Source organism: Ipomoea triloba, chromosome 6, assembly GCF_003576645.1.
Source record: "Ipomoea triloba cultivar NCNSP0323 chromosome 6, ASM357664v1".
Lineage (NCBI taxonomy): Eukaryota > Viridiplantae > Streptophyta > Magnoliopsida > Solanales > Convolvulaceae > Ipomoea > Ipomoea triloba.
Genome location: NC_044921.1, coordinates 5,121,359 through 5,138,436, shown reverse-complemented (window position 1 = coordinate 5,138,436; position 17,078 = coordinate 5,121,359). Strand labels below are relative to the sequence as shown.

Below are 17,078 nucleotides of genomic sequence, written 5' to 3'. Positions count from 1 at the left end.
AAGTTTAACATTAATATATAAAATTTATATATTTAGAAACTACATTTAAAATACTATTAAACACAAAAAATTAAATTTAAAAATAATAAAAAATTACTAAAGAAAATAAACAAAGAAGGAAGAGTTGGTTTGACCAATGAATATTAAATAGGACAGGTAAAATGAGACAGAGGGAGTAATATTTTTGTTTGAAATATAATTGGATAGACCGGCGCACTGATGTGAAAGGAGAGAGAAATTCAATTTTCAACACTATGGCCCAACCAAGTACGGAATAATTATTTGAGAACTTTTACTCCTGTATTTAAGTTTTTTGATTGTGTGCTATTGAATCTCCATTTCAATTTTCAGAGGCAATCAAATTTCAAATTCCAAATTCCAAATTCAAAATATGACTCCTACCTCTTTTGCTACTCCTTTAGCATCAACTTCCAATAAGATCTATGATGTTTTTTTAAGTTTTAGAGGTGAAGATGTTCGTAAAAGTTTCTTGGATCATCTTAACAATCAACTGAAACAAAAAGGAATTGATACATTCAAAGACGACGATCAATTGAAGATAGGAGACTCTATTGCTCCAAGCTTGCTGAAAGGTATTCATGAATCAAGAGTTGCAATTGTCATATTTTCCAAAGATTACGCATCGTCAAGCTGGTGTTTGGACGAAGTTGCAACCATCATGGAATGCAGAGACAAGCTTGGCCTAATTGTGGTGCCAATTTTCTTTGACGTGGAGCCTTCACATGTGCGCAAACAAGAAGGAAGTTTTAAGGAATCATTTGCGAAACACAAAGCAAAATTCAAGGATAATAATGGCAAGGCGAAGGTTGACAGGTGGAGAAAAGCTTTGACAGACGCTGCTAATATTAAAGGGCATGATCTGGCTGCGAATTTCAATGGGTTAGTTTTCAACTCTCTCTTTTACGTACTCTTCTCAAACATCTTTTCTCCTAAAAAAAAAAAAAGAAAAGGAACATCATTAAAATTGAACACACTATAAAATTATACGGAGTAATATAGAGGGACAGTTAAATAATTTACTTATAATAAAATATCTAATAAATTCTATAGTTATTAACACCTAATCACATTGTAGTATTTTAACAAAAAAAAAAAAAAAAGTGTTGATATAATTGTTTATTATCATTGTTTGTACATTGTATTTACTTTCTTATACATTTATAATTTTTTTTCCGTTGTACTTCATTTCATTTTCGTTTTCCCTCTAAGTTTTAGACTAGTGACTTTCGATTTCCATTGCTCTTGAGATATTATTTACTTTTTTCATTCTTTATCATATTTAATTAAAGGAAAATTCTTAATTTAGTTCATCAACTATTTACATATGTCTAATTTGATCGTTGACTTTAAAAATTACCTAGCTAATTGGGTCCTTTGACTATTGATTTTATACCTAATTTGGCATTCATTGGGAAAAGTTTTAACTGGTTGTTAAGTTCAAGGGTAAAAATAAAATTTCAATGATTAATGAACTATTTCGTGTATTATTTCAATATATAGTTAAAGGATCAATTTGCTAATTAACTAGTTAGGAAATTTTGTTATGTTTGATAATTTTTCTTTTTAATTTTTGAACTGTATAAAAAATTTACACCACAATCAAGTACAAATTGCATGTCTATTTTACACTTTTTTTTTTTTTAAAGATTTTCACTTAAATAGAAACATGTGTTGTTTTATCAAATTTTAATTCATTCGTAAGTTTGAATAGTATGCTTAAATTTTAAAGTGTGACGTTTTGAATTTATTAAATTTTGGAATTATATTTTATTTAAATTTTAGTAGATTTTAATTAGGATTATATTTTAAGAATTGTAATTAGTTAATGTAACTAGAGTTGTGTTCTGTTGTTTAAAATTTTTTTTTTTTAACATTTAAAAAAACATATTGTTATGTTTAACAAAGACAAAATTTCAGAGCAATACGTTTCTTATATTAAATTAGTATTTAATCATGTAGGTGTATTTTTAACAATTTGTGTGCTAGAGGTAAATTGAAAAATAAACTAACTGAAATACTACATAGTATTAAAATACATATTAATTTATTCTAAAATAATTTTGATGGTTTTTAATGAATTGAAACCACTAAAAACGCGGGTAGATATCTAAAAACATAATAAGTGTGAATGAAGGTTATACCCTTCATTTATGTCCGTTTTTTCCGTTAAAGTTTTTTGTACATTATGCTATAAAAGTTGTACTTTACAATATATTTGACAAATATGCCCCTACCGTTATAACTTCCGTTATCTTTTCCACTATTGTTACCATGCACATGCATCCACTATAGATTTTCTTATTTTCTTCAATAATAATAATGTATACAAATATAAATATAAAATTTTCTAAAATATAAGTATATGTTAGTTATTTTCTAAAATATAAATATAAAATTTATAAAAATATTTTACATTATTATTATTATTATTATTATTTACAATAATTTTAATATCTAAAATCTAACTAAATTTAAAATTTTAATATAAAATATTAATATTGGGCACCTATTTTTTGCGAATCGCGCACATGAAAAACTAGTATCATAAGAAGTGTGAAAATAACATTCAATTAACAGTTTAACATGCCCAAGACCCATGAAATAATGTAAACGGGCCACAAAAGTTTTGAACAAATATAGGAAATACATTAGGCCCAAGTGGCCCAACCAACAAGTTGATGGACTACTGTTATTAACTAGCTGACACGATGTCAATGGCTCACAGCACAGTTGACCAAGAGAGAAGTCAAGAGAAGTGGAAGAGAGCTTATGATAGTCTGAATTGAACATCCCCCCTGCCCTTTTTAATACTACTCTAGGGGTCACATGACATTAACAAGTGTGTAGACCACAATGCTCCGTCATCCCAACCATACATGTGTTCTTCCAAGTGTAACACATTCTCGCCAAACTTTCCTTTGTGCCCCACAACGCAAGGCCTCGCCACCCATGTCGTACGCCCTATAAACCCTACCAAACAGCTCACCACCTCATTGTACATGTCACAACCTCTGTCGTATGCCCTCGTCACCCTCCATTGTCGACGCCTAGCGGTCCACCTGGTTGATCAAACTAGGCACAAGCTGTCTGGCCGTCGACAAACAGCCTAGACAACCAAGCAAGGGGTGAGAAACCATGCGACATTGGTCCAAAGCAGGCCCACCAACCGACCACGCATTAGTCCTTCGAGGTCTACTCTGGTCGTCAAGGGTGTATCATCCCCTAGCGGACTGTCCCCCTTCTTCCATTTTCACGGGCTTTGTTCCATTCTGTGCTGCTAAACACGCCCTTAATTCAATTCTAGAAGCCCATTTGTTCTCCTCTAGCCTAGCCCACCAACCCCACTTTAATGGTGCTTGGGCTATGCCCCCTGAGAATTATCATGAGTCTCCTACTTCTTCTAGCCATCTAAAATGACCAAGTGAAATACTAGAACCAAACCCTAATCTCCACTCTTATCATGCTTCATGGGCAGACAAGTTCCTCTTTAGATAGCTATAGGAGTTTTGCACCCTTACTTCTCCCTCTTGCGAAGGCTTGGAGCCTATTTAATTGATGTTGGGCCCTAGGCTAATAGATTCTCCATTTTGGACAACTAGATAACCACTACTTCCCCTACATGTGGTCCCCAAGATGGCGTAGGTGTTCGCTTCCACTACTTTCCCTGTAGGAAAAAGAAAGAAGATTTTTTTTGTGCATTGCCTCTTTGGGCAGCCTTGCCTCCTTGCAGGCCCAATTGAGTTTTATCACCACATTCCCTCTGTGCAGGTCCAACTAGCCCAGTTCACTAAGATCCTATAGCTCGGGTGGTCACTCGACCCTTGTTTCCATCCTTATGCCTTCATCATTGTTTTTTTTTCTCTTTTTCTTTCTTCCCTTAAGCGCTAGGTAGTTGGTATCCTTTTGGTCCTTATCTATGGGACGCATAGTGTCCTAGTTTTCCTCTCTTTGGCCCACGTCAGGCAACAACTTAGGTGATGGTTCGAACTCTCGCTGCCACCCTTTCATCTCGGAGCACGAGGCATACTAACTTTCCTTCTTATACCTTATTAACATTTTTTTGTCTTTTTTTTTCTTGGGCACTAGGTAACTAGTATACCCTTTTGGCCCACGTTAGACAACGACTTGAGAGATATTTATAACCCTTGTTGCCACCCTTTCTTCTTAGAATGCACGGTGTTCTACCTTTTCTCGCTATCACTTTTTAACTTTCTGTTTTCTCAGTCACTAGGTAGCTAGTACCGTTTTGGCCTACGTTAGACAGTAGTTTGGGTAATATTTTGTACCCTCATTGCCACCATTTCCTCAGGGACACGTGGCGTCCTAGCTTTTCCTCCTTATTCCTTCACCTTGTTTTATTTTTCCTTTTTTTCCTTGGATGTTGGGTAGAAGGTATCCTTTTGGCCACACTCAAGATGCGGGGCGTCCTAGCTTTCCCTCCTTATGCCTTCATTTTTTTTTCTTTAGCACTAGGTAGCTAGTACCCTTTCGGCCCTTTCCCTCCTACCTTTGACCTTCTTGGATATTTTCTTAAGGGGTGCACTGCTTCCCTCTATCTTAGCACTAGTGAATTATTTGTAGCTTTCCCTTTTATGCCACACCTCTTAACGTGCCTTCTCTTTCCTTCATGGGAGATCCCGATAACGGTCTAACCTCCCATTTTTTCCATACATTCATTCCTACAAGTTTGTCTTAAATGATGAAATTCTTAAGTCCCCAAATTGAATGAGGAACTCGATATCCTTCTTCAGAGTTTGGCACTTGTCTGTATCATGGTCATGCCTCCTACGGGAACAGTAGTATTTAAACCTATCGATCCCCGGTGCGGCCTTAGCAATGGGTGGGGGAGGGATTCGCATCTTGTTAAACTCTTCTACATAGGCTAAGACTTTGCTAGGTCACGTGGTTAGAAGGATCAATGTCATCTATAAGACTTTGCTAGTGGGACACTTAGATCGGTTACCTAGCCTCGGAGGTCACCGCCCCGCTCTCGAGGTCATTCTACAAGGTGATCAACCACCTTCTTGCTAGTCTTACTAGGTTCCTCGGCTCTAGGTTTCTTGGTCGAGCCTTCCTCGGTCTTGGCATACTGATCGGCCTTAGTTATTATAGCACATAGTCCTCGGGTTCCTTTTTTATGAGATTCTTATATAGATTGCTTGCTATTAGGGCTTCCACAAATAATACCATGGCGGATTAATTTGTTAGAGTACTTCTACATGGACTCCCAAATCATACTCCCATTTCTTACTCCCTATGACATGACATGCTTTGATTGCTTAATTTAGTAGGGGTCATTTTCACTATAATCAAAATGAGTATTTTTAACTTGTAATAAAAGCAGTAGTAACAATTATGAGTATTGTTTTAGATAATTATAGTTAAAAATAAAAATTATGTCCTAACAATTTTTTACTAAATAAATTAAGTCTTCTTACTACGATATTGATGAGTCACTAAAACTTAACTTATTTTTTTGTTATTAAAAGTGACATCATTATAATAAATTTACTCATGTTGTCAAAATTTAATTAAAAGAGTTACGCAATGAATTATAGCGTACGAATTCATAAATATTTCTTGTGTATATTATATTATTGAGACTTCAATTGTCATTATATATAAACTATTTATCTTGTAAGCTCTCATTGATATTTTGAAATATTAATTTTTTTTCCATTAGAGATTGATTAGATAATGAAAATTTTTGCATTTAAATGATTAAAGTAAAGAGAAATTTGGTCAGCATACACGGTAGATGAACTTGTAATAAAATTTATATTTTTATTAAAGTAATATAGATTTGGAATGAAAATTTATAGTTTGTGCTACAACGGTTTGATTTAAGTAAAGAGAAAACAATGTATTAATTAGTAAAAAAATTACCAACTACCTGTATATATGTTGTTTCTCAGGTATGAATTGCCTTGTATCCAAAGGGTTGTTGCTGACATATTCAAACAATTGCGTCCAGCTCCAAGTATCCCAGAAAATTTGTTTGGCTTAGAGTCAAGACTTGAGCATATGCGCACCGTGATGGAAGTGTCTTCGGATGATATTAAGTTAATAGGTATTTGGGGTATGGGCGGTGTTGGGAAAACAACCCTAGCAAGAACAGTTTTTGCTGAGGTTTCCCGCGGATTTAAACACTCCTGTTTCCTAAGTAATATTAGAGAAAATAATCTTAGTACAGGCGGAATGGAAGGCTTGCAAGCAACACTGTTGAAGGATGCTTTGAATGATTACTCAATTCAAATACCTAATGTGCATCAAGGAATTGATGAGATAAAGAAAAGACTCCTTACGATTAAAGTGTTGATTGTTCTTGATGATGTAGATGATGAAGAGCAACTAGAGCAATTAGTTGGAGATTGTAAATGGCTTAAAAATGGTAGTAGAGTCATTATTACTACCAGAGACAAGCATGTATTTTGTAAGCTTGGAGCTGTGGCATATGAAGTAAAGGGATTGGATGGAGAAAATGCTCTTAAAGTATTTAGTTTGGGGGCTTTTAAGAAAGAATCTCCGGAGAATGGATTTGAATATCTCTCTTCATGTTTTGTGACTCATGCTTGTGGTCTTCCATTAGCTCTTAAAGTCTGGGGCTCTTTTCTATATGGACGAAACAAAAAAGTCTGGCAATCCGCATTGGAGAAGATTAAAAACATTCCGCATGATAAAGTTATTGAAAAGCTTAGGATAAGCTATGATGGACTTGATGAGGAAAACAAAAAGATATTTCTAAATATAGCTTGTTTTTTCCGGAATAAGAGCCGAGATTATGTAGAAGATGTAATTCAGAGTTGTGGTTTGCATGTTTGCATCGGAGTATCAGTGCTAATTGATAGATGTCTTCTATTTGAATCAAATGGAAATATTGATATGCATGATCTAATCCAAGAAATGGGTTGGCTTATTGCAAGTCAGGAGAAACCTAGGAGCAGGGTATGGCAGCCTGAAGAGGTCAAAAAGGTGTTAAGCGGAAAAGGGGTAAGCAAACATATATAGTTAATTAAAAATGATATATCTTAGGATCAAAAGCTTACCACTCGTGCCAAAAGCTATAGCAAGTAGCGAAGACACAACTTATTTTCTTACTTATAGACTGTGATCACATTGTTTGAACTCGACTTGGTCTTTAGGGACTTTAGCGCTCTCCATCTATAATTACCCCAGTCACGGAGTACTAGACTGGCCCTTACCGGCCACTGCCCAACAATATATATATATATATATATATATATATATATATATATATATATGCTTTCAATTAATTCTTTTTTATATTCAATCTTATGACTGCATTAAAAAGATTAAAGTGTATGTGTTCTGTTTTCTTCTTTCAGGAGCTTGAAAACATAGAAGGTATGTTATTCTCATCATCCACAAACACATCTAGAGATGATGTGAATAATAGTGGTACCTTAAAAGATTTCCAAGTGATGGAAAATTTGAAGATACTCATAGTTAAAGAGGAGTCTTATGCTAGTGCTAACAATATTTTGGGTGTCATGGATAATTATTTTCCGAGCAGCTTGAGGTGTCTTGATTTTCCACGTTATGGTTTCCCTTCACTACCCAAAACCTTTCATCCCTCTGGCATGGATAATAATCCATCAGAGCTTGAGCTTGTTGGGTTTTGTCTGCACCGTAGTTCTCTACAAGATTGTACGATAACTAAGGTATATATATTATATGACTCACTACTTTGTGTTAAATTTCTTCAACAAATTAAATTAAAGAGCTCGATAAAGCTTAATTGTTTTATATATTTTGCATGCAGGAATTAAAGAAACTTACCCATTTGGATCTCAGCTCTTCCCGCTCATTGTTAGCAACTCCCAATTTTGAATTGATGCCGAATTTAAAGAGATTATACCTTTCTTACTGTGTGGAATTAAAAGAGATCCATCCATCTCTTGGACATCTTAAGAAGCTTGTTTTATTAGATTTAAGCCATTGCAGTGACCTGGAGAAGCTTCCCATCTTCATTCAAGTTTCATCTCTTGAAGTTCTCAAACTTGAGAATTGCGGAAGTTTGAAAAATTTTCCAGAAATCCAGGCAACTATCCCTGGTGTAGTGGAGCTGAATTTAAAACTCATTCCAATTACAGATCTCCCCTCATCCATCCGACAACTATGTTGCCTCACCAAGCTCCGCTTCTATTATTGTGAATATCTTGAACGTCTTTCTAATGACTTATGTGAGCTGGAAAATCTTAAAGTTATTGAGATTATAGGTTGCGATCAACTAAGTTCATTGCCAGAGAACCTGGGCAACTTGTCAAATTTGGAAGAGCTTCGTGTATTTGGTGGCACTGCCATTTTTGAAATCCCACCTTCAATAACGCGGTTGAGTTCACTTGAATGCTTAAGCTTTCAAGGCAATGAGGAATTTGATATGGAAACTCTCAACTTTTTGCCTAGTGTATCTGATTTGTGCTCACTCAAAAGGCTAGAGCTCTCTCATTTTAATCTCCTTGACGGACTCCCTTCAGATCTTGGACACTTGATCTCCTTGGAATATTTGTGTCTCCGAGGAAGCAATTTTGATCATCTACCTAAAAGTTTCTTTCAACTCCCTCGCCTTCAATACCTTGACATCAGACAATGTGAACAACTTAAACAGCTGCCAAAACTCCCAAAGACTATAAGGGAACTATATGCAGATTGTGATTTTGCCTTTAAAGGAAAGTCGAGCACTATACCAAAGTTAGCAATCACCTACCCCGAGTTATATTCAGTCTCATTCTCATCTGGCGGCGGCGAACATTATGATTCTGAATTGTCAAGAGGTGAAACCCTTTTAGCTGAGAAGAGTATTCAATTTCCATTTCAAAGAATTACTCCTTTTGGTGTTAGCTATACATTCCATTATAATTACATGGACGAGGAAGAGATCAATATCTTGAGATCATTCAAATACCGACACTATGAGTCAAATGGAATCTCAGTCAATCTTAACTCTTCATGGTATAATCAAAATTTTGTGGGATTTGCTATATATTTTCTCTCTTTAGAAGGTGATATATGGGGACAACACTCGTACCAAGGGATTGATGATGAGGCACATCACTGTGTGCTTATAGCCAAACTGTCACACAAAGATGATGAAAATGAAGTCTTCCGAACAAAATGTGTGATTGCCGCCGGATTCAATGATTGTGATGAACCCCAAGGACACATATGCTTTGCCTACATACCACTTAGTAGTCTGTGGCCTACATTTAAGCCTATTATGGAAGCAAATGATTATTCAAGATTCGAGGTGGAACTTATGCACTCGAAAGCTTCAGCAGATTGGGGTTGCAATTTGTTATATAAAGGGTAAATAGATTTAATCCCTCATTACCTTCTTTCTTCAATTTTTTAATGCTCTATACTAGTATATTCTATTTAGTGTGTGGAATAGACCTAGAATGGAGGTAGCATTTTGGAATAGGCTCGTTCCTGTACGGCCAGGTCTAACATACGGCCGATGCAGTCGCACCAATAGGTATGCAAAAGCGTACCATTTGTGTTAGAAAACGCACAATAATAAAATGCACCACACATAAAAAAAAATTTAAAAAAAAAAACTCACCATATCTCACCACACCTAATTGTGCGTTTCTGAACACTGTGTGGTGCATTTATGCGTACCTAATGGTGCGTTTTTTGTTGTTGTTCGTTTCCTAATATTATTGGTGTGTTTTTGCATACCTAAGGATGCGGCCGCACGTTAAGACTTGACCGCATTTGATACAAATATTAATTAACCACTTATACTTTTAAATTTACTGAATAAAAATATGTTTTTTAGGCAAACAAGAGCAAGAATGCATATGGCTAGCCACGGTGAGAGTGATTCAGGTACTCATACAATTCCCCTTTATACTATTATACATATTATTATTAGATATTATTTCGTATTTTCCTGTCATGTTAAGAATATTTATACTCTTTCACATTTTATATTAGGATAATACTTGTGTTAGACGGTCTTACGAGTCTCAATTCGTGAAACAAGTCGGATCTTTGATTAATGAGGTCAAAGATCCGAGTATTAACACTTATGGAGTATTTAATAAAAGACAAAAATATCCTTATAATCAACAATTAGTTTTTGACATATACATTTCATAAAATGTTTTAATATATAAAAGACTAAAGGTTTGTTTGGTTGGCGGGTTTTGGTATAAGGTATGGGTATCATAGTGATTGTTATTGTTTAGTTGACAGGTTTTTAGAATACCACTATGGGTTTGGAATACCCTATTAATTGAAAAATCCATACCCTTATTAAATAAGGGTTTTATTTCCTTTCCTTCTTTCTTCCTCAAATATTAATAATCATTCTCATTCCACCCTACTACCAAACGTGCAAAATACTTTCACCCAAACCCATTACACTTACCAAGTATTTGATACATATACCGATTCCGATTCCCATGCATGGACAAACCAAACACACCCTAAATGTTACATTGCTCCCTCAACCACTAGTTGAGGGTGTGCACAAGGTACATCCGGCCTTGTGTGGCTCTAGTTGACAAATGATCACAAAGAGGTAATTATGCATATAATAACTTGAGGACGGAAGGACTATTACACTATGCCACTGTGCCATTGTGTACATACATTTACGTATAGAAAATTAAAGTGCATGCATACATACATATATGCATGTGTGTGTATGGGTAAACTATTATTTTTCGGATCGCACTCTCACAAACATATATATTCCAAATACTCTTGACCTCGTTAATATCAGGACTCACGACTGATGATATTGGATACTTGACCTGGTCGAAGTTGGAGACAGAGTACTTGAATCTGAGTAGAAGAAATTTTTCCCGTTTACCTCAAGGCTATAGCAAACTCCCTCACCTTCAATACCTTGACATTAGTGGTTGTCTAAAACTGACAATGTTACCGGAACTCCCAGCCACTATAAGGGAATTATATACAAATTCTAGTTTGGCTTCTGAAGGCAACATAGCTAAGCTAGCAACCAAGTATTCAGCATTATATTCTATCTCATTCTCTGATCGATATAAAAAGGTAGCTTTATCAGCTGAGGAGTTGGCTAGGAAGTTTGTTGATATGCCTTTTCCAGCCGGGAGAAACTGTCCTTTAGTCGTTACCCATTCTGCTTTTAATGATGGATGGACTGAGATTAATATCAAGAGATGGTTCAAATATCCGTCTTGGCAATCAAATAAGGTCTCCATTGATCTTAAACCGTCTTGGTATAATCAAACCTTTGTGGGATTTGTTGTATGCCTTTTCTATTCATCTTATGAAGATACCATTATCTGGAAATCAAGCCCAGATGTTCGTCCTTTTAGATATGGTAAGGTCATAGCCAAGTTGGTACACAAACACAATGCAAATAAAGTTCTCCAAACAGATTGTGTGATTGGCAGACTATATGATGAAGAGTTTGATGACATGTTCAAGGAAAAAGAAATTATATGCTTTGCCTACATACCATTATGTAGCCTGTTAAGCAGTAACTTTGGTGTTAACCCCAATGATTATTTGGTATTTGAGGTGGCATTTGAGGACTCAAATGCTTCAACAGATTGGAGTTGTGGTTTGTTATATAAAAATGATGAATCATTAAGTGAAGCAATAAGGAGCAATGCAAGTCCCAATGATAGTGATTCAGATATTCATACTCCATTCTTTTATACAATAAGGAGCAATGCAAGTCCCAATGATAGTGATTCAGGTATTCATACTCCATTATATTCTTCTATACAATTATATAAATTCACTTATTATAAATATAAATACATACATACATACATACATATATATATATATATATATATATATATATGCATATATAAATTTTCTTAATTTTGAGGTAACGATATATATATTTTTCTGTTAATAAAAACTAATGTTAAAATGATAAATATTATAGTTCATAAAATAAATTAATTAATTACGTCTTCAAAAAATAATAATAAATTAATTAAATATATAATCATTTACACATTAATGACAGAACATATTGATGAAGAGGCTCCAATATTTATTGAAGAAGCTCCATTGCAAGAAGAGATCCCTGAGGCAATAATTGGAGAGGAGATACAGATTAACCACAACCATCATGTTGAACAAGATTCTGACACGACACCATCACAGCAAAACCTAGGTAAAATATATGTGTTAATAACAATTAATTTACCCATTCATACTACCATATCATTCCATATATACAACATATTAAATACTCAAATACATTCTTTTGCATATTATCAAATAATATGTACACAAATTATGTACTTTTTGTATATTAAAAATGTATCTTTTATTCAGGAAAAGTACATTATTTGAGTACTAAAAATATATTATTTTATATAATGTATATTCAGTACACAAATAATGTACTTTTAGTATATTAAAAAAAATATTTTTATGATCCACAAAATACTGCGTGGATCATGGTCCACATAATAATTTGTCATTTTATACTCTTAAATTTTTCTATGAACACTTATCTAATAATAATAAAAAAAATAAATAAAAAAGAGAGACAGACAAATGTGTTATAAATATCAATTACATAATAATACAAAAAAAAAAGATTATAATACTAGGCATACTAAATAAAGTCATTCGCTTTTTTTCTAATTAACAACTGCCTTTCAATTTGGTTTTATAACACTAGTTGCAACTATTTTTTTTTCCATCATGGTGAATTATATTTTTTGAGTATTAAAATTACTTATACAAATTAAAGTTATGTCCAAGAGAAAACATATTAATTTGAACATGTTAAACATTTTATACAGAATAGACATAGGTTCTAAAAAGTTATATTTAATGTGGAAGATGCCAAATGTAAATTAAATTAAAGAAATGGATAATGAATCACAGCCTATATAGAACATGGTGCTGCAGACGACGCTGCAATGGCAAAACATAATGCTGAAGTGCATACTAATGAGGAGAGAGGTATCAGATTCTGGACCTGCATTGAATCATTGACATGGTTACGACAAAAACTAGCATCAGTGTGTATAGGTACTACGAGTGATCCAGGTACTGATGATTCTTTAATTTACTCTTTTCTATTATGAGTACTATATTATTTTAAACGATATAATATCTAGATATTGTTTTCACATGTGACTTCCCATTTATGAGAGCCACATAGATGCCATTGAGCTACAAGCTGCTTGACATCTAGATGCTTTACACTCCTTAAAATTTCGTATTTACACCATTCAACCAGAAAAAAGACAAAATTATTGGGTGTACACATGTACCCAGTTGAATAGTAACAATCTTGGATATACTAAAAATATATAGTAAGATATGAGGTGTATTTTGTAATTTTAAAAAAATTGATCATATCAATTAAATTTTGTTAAGTTACAGAATGTACTCATATAGTTTATTATGTTAAGTATTAAGCATTATTATGATAGACATTCAAAAATGAGTGTGTATGTATTTATGCATATATGTTTGGATTGACTAAACTATAATTTTTCTTATCCGAAACAAATGAATATATATACATCAAAGGAGAAGAAATTAAAGACGATGAAATGGGTGAATCACCTGCCGATGAAGGCCATGGAATGGAGCAAAGAAATAAGGCTTATCCCGACAAAAGCAAGCCCCAAGCAAATGAAGATGATAAAGAAGAAGAAAACATCCATCGAATGGAGCAAAGGAAAAAGGATTATCTTGACAAGGGCAAGGCTCCAAAAGAAGAAGAAGAAGAAGAAGGCCATCGAATGGAAGAAAGAAAGAAAGCTTATCTCGACAAAGGCAAGGCTGTAGCCACTTCCCCTTGACCTTCACCTTGAAAGAGCTTCCCCATTTCCTTTCTTTGATTTGTGATTGAAAATTTGAGTTGGACATGTTTATTGATATTTGATGATTGGTATATTCGGACAATTTTTTTTTATTTGATATCTGAAGTCTGTATGTGTGAGGATGATCTATATATATTTAAAGTACGTGCTTGATGAATGATCATTTGGATATAATAAAGTTTGAAGTTAATGTTGTTGTACCTCATGTCTTTCATTTTTTTTCCTTCTTTCAAAGCACAATGTTGTACCCTTCAAAACACAATGTTGTGCCTGCCTTCCATAGCACAGTGTGTCTTTAGGAGCACAGTGATGTGTCTTCCTGTGCACATACATTGTTGAGCATTCCAGTTTATATTGATCTGTCTTCTAGAGCATTTAAAGTGCATATTATTTTGCCTTATAATACACATTGTTGAGCTTTGCAGAGTACATTATTGAGCCTTCCAAACAAATTGTTGTGCTTTCGACGTGCATAATATTTTGCCTTGGACTACACATTGTTGAGCCTTCCGGAGCACACGATTGAAGATCATAGGTGACGAACCTTTTCTTTTTTTTAAACATCAGTTAATCTTGATCATTAATTACTAATTAAGTTGAATCTTGTTTACTCTTTTATTATTTATGATCGTTTATTATTTGTGTTGAAGATCCTATATTAAATTTATTCTTTTCAATAATTGCTTCACATCTTTGTGCCTTCCCGCACATTGTTGTGCCCTCTAGCGCACATTATTATGCCTTCTAGTGCAATTGATCTATGGCTGAGATTTATTTGCTTGTTTCACCTCTGGCCTTCTTCTCACCGATCCTTTTATATATATATATATATATATATATATATATATATATATATATATATATATATATGTAGGGGCTGGATCCAATGAGATCACCCTTGTAAATGAGATTGTGAGATTCCATCACAACCATCTAAAATATTAGATTTTATGGATGAGATTGAATTTCAAATGTCATTTATATAAGGATATAATTAATACATAAGGGTGGCATTGTAATTTCATTATATTGTTAGAATTTGATTATAAATGAAATAGAATATTTTCCTAATTTAAAGGATCCTATCCATGGTAGGAATAAATTCTAGATTTTATTTATACAAAAAAAAAAAAACAAAAAACAAAAAAAAAACGCAACAGCCGTGCTTAGAAGAAACTACTGTTGTTGTCGTCTAGATTGCGTCCATGGACGAAGAACTCGCCGGTGTGTGCATATTACTGAACAAGTGTGTGCATATTACTGAAAATGTCCATAATAAAGCGGTGGGTGCATATCACCTATTCAGCGTATGCATTCTCGTGTGTGCAATAATGACGTTAGGTGTGTGCATAATCCACCCCCCCCCCTTTTTTGCAACTAGTATGTTTTTTTATTACGAAGTACGTCTAAATTTCTATGAAAGAAAAATAAATGGGTTTCCAATGTTATGTGTATTGCAACATTTTTTCTTTTTGTTGATATTCATATGTGTATGCAGAAAAGGATTTGGAACGTTTTGATTAGAGCGATTTTTTTTTAATTTGTTTTGATTTTCGTAGGTGTGTGTGATAGTGATGACGAGCGTGTGCATAAAGCTGAGTAATGTGTGCGTGTGTGATGTTGGGCGTGTGCAAAAGACTTAATTTATAATTGTTAGCAGTCATGGAGTTAGGCGTGTTTGTAGTTTTTTTTGTTAGAAGTTGCGACGTTCATGGAGTTAGCGTGTGCAAACACCCCCCCCCCTCCCCTTGTTTTTTTGGAAGTGTGTGCATGTGCGATAAACGGAGTGTGCATTTTACTGAATGAATAATTTAATGCCCGTGTGCAAAATAGTGGTGGTAGATGTGTGCGTTATACTGAAGAGAACATATACTATAAACAAAGCTAATGAAATCAAAGAAGTGTAATTACAGTGCATGTGCAACGTCGGTGGTAGAAGTGTGCGTTAATCTGATTGAGACTACTAGTACAAAGATGGGGAGATAAGTTTATAACCGAGATTAATAAATAAACATGTATTCAGTAGTTGTAGTTTTTTGTTGCTAACATGTTAGTGTGTGCGTAACACATTGACAGTGAGTGCATTTCCACTGAATAAGCAATGTAATTATCGCGTGTGAGCGACTTCAGCGGCATATGTATGCCTTATTTTGAACACGAACACAAGTTGAGAATTTGGGAGCCATTTCACGCGTATGGACACAATTGTGCGTTAGCATACGACGTAGCTAATTCAACGACGAAGTTAATAAATAAATCAATAAATTAGATCGTGCAACAATAGGCCTGTATTATTTGGATTTTTAAAAGTCTAGCATCCATTAAGAACAAAAAAAAAAAAAGAATAAAACTAAGCAAGATTTGAGAAGTGAAAACTGAAGTAATAAAACTAAGCTAGATTTGCGAGCCCATGATTTGAATCATCCAAAGGCGGATCTGCTTGGACACGAGGAGGCAAGACAAACGCGGGAGATACAAAATCGTTAGAAAATTGTTCCCTGTAAATTAACGCGCATCAAGATAAAACGCACCATCAACCATGAAATAACAAAAACAATAATAAATCAAAATCACATACAGACTGAACGCACACACTTAAATACCTAAAATGCACATACCCAAATAACACAGTGACTCTGAAGTACCCTTTCCACAACACAAAACTTGCCATATTTCAATGACATAATAATACTAATAACTTTGGAGTGCTAATAATGATTTTAATTTGTAAACACCCAAAGTGATGAACAGAAATAATCACTAACAATATATATATTAGAGTTGGTCAGCTAGGAAATGACAAAGATGAAAAACAAATTTCAAATTTTCTATGATTTAAGCTAACCAAATGGACTACATTAAAGGCATGTGGCTCAGTAAAACAAATGAAACAAAAGGAGATAAGGCAATATGAGAGTTTGAACAATTTTTAGGGATCCATCATTCAGAAATTCACATTCTGTAAATACATAGTCAAATGAAGCTAAACAGTTGTTGTTACTCTTCTATATCCCAAAATAGATAAAAAGCAAAAATTCAATCATTGCCTTCAAGAATACAAATTCACATGGCCTTTCAATTAACCTCATAGGCTCACATAGAGGTATTTCAATTTAGACTTCAGGAGTTGATAGTTCTCCAAAATTCATTAATTCAAAAGGTCCTATATTTCAACCCACCCCTACTCCCACACACCATCCACTATGAAAGAACAAAACAACAATAAATCAAAAT

The 17,078-nt window shown here is 34.1% G+C and overlaps 1 protein-coding gene across 3 annotated transcripts; it reads left to right on the top strand.

The window, feature by feature from the left end:
* The first annotated feature begins 362 nt into the window (after positions 1–362).
* On the top strand, positions 363–14,044 carry LOC116022892 (TMV resistance protein N-like). Of its 3 annotated transcripts, none has more exons than XM_031263796.1 (9): positions 363–900; positions 5,937–7,011; positions 7,368–7,703; positions 7,805–9,348; positions 9,824–9,873; positions 10,775–11,737; positions 12,020–12,169; positions 12,919–13,059; positions 13,549–14,044. In XM_031263796.1, the coding sequence occupies exons 1-9, from the start codon at positions 392–394 to the stop codon at positions 13,821–13,823; spliced, it is 5,043 nt and encodes a 1,680-aa protein (XP_031119656.1). In that variant the 5' UTR covers positions 363–391; the 3' UTR covers positions 13,824–14,044. The 3 variants fall into 3 exon arrangements, with proteins under 3 accessions (XP_031119656.1, XP_031119655.1, XP_031119654.1); XM_031263795.1 differs by having other exon boundaries at positions 12,904–13,059; XM_031263794.1 differs by having other exon boundaries at positions 12,895–13,059.
* Positions 14,045–17,078: the final 3,034 nt, after the last annotated feature.

Excerpts from the sequence above, each read along its gene's own strand:
- LOC116022892 (XM_031263794.1), top strand. The coding sequence starts at position 392 with ATGACTCCTACCTCTTTTGCTACTCCTTTAGCATCAACTTCCAATAAG. Across the intron at positions 9,874-10,774 it reads CCACGGTGAGAGTGATTCAG|GACTCACGACTGATGATATT; the intron begins GTACTCATACAA and ends CGTTAATATCAG. Across the intron at positions 12,170-12,894 it reads ACCATCACAGCAAAACCTAG|CCTATATAGAACATGGTGCT; the intron begins GTAAAATATATG and ends AATGAATCACAG.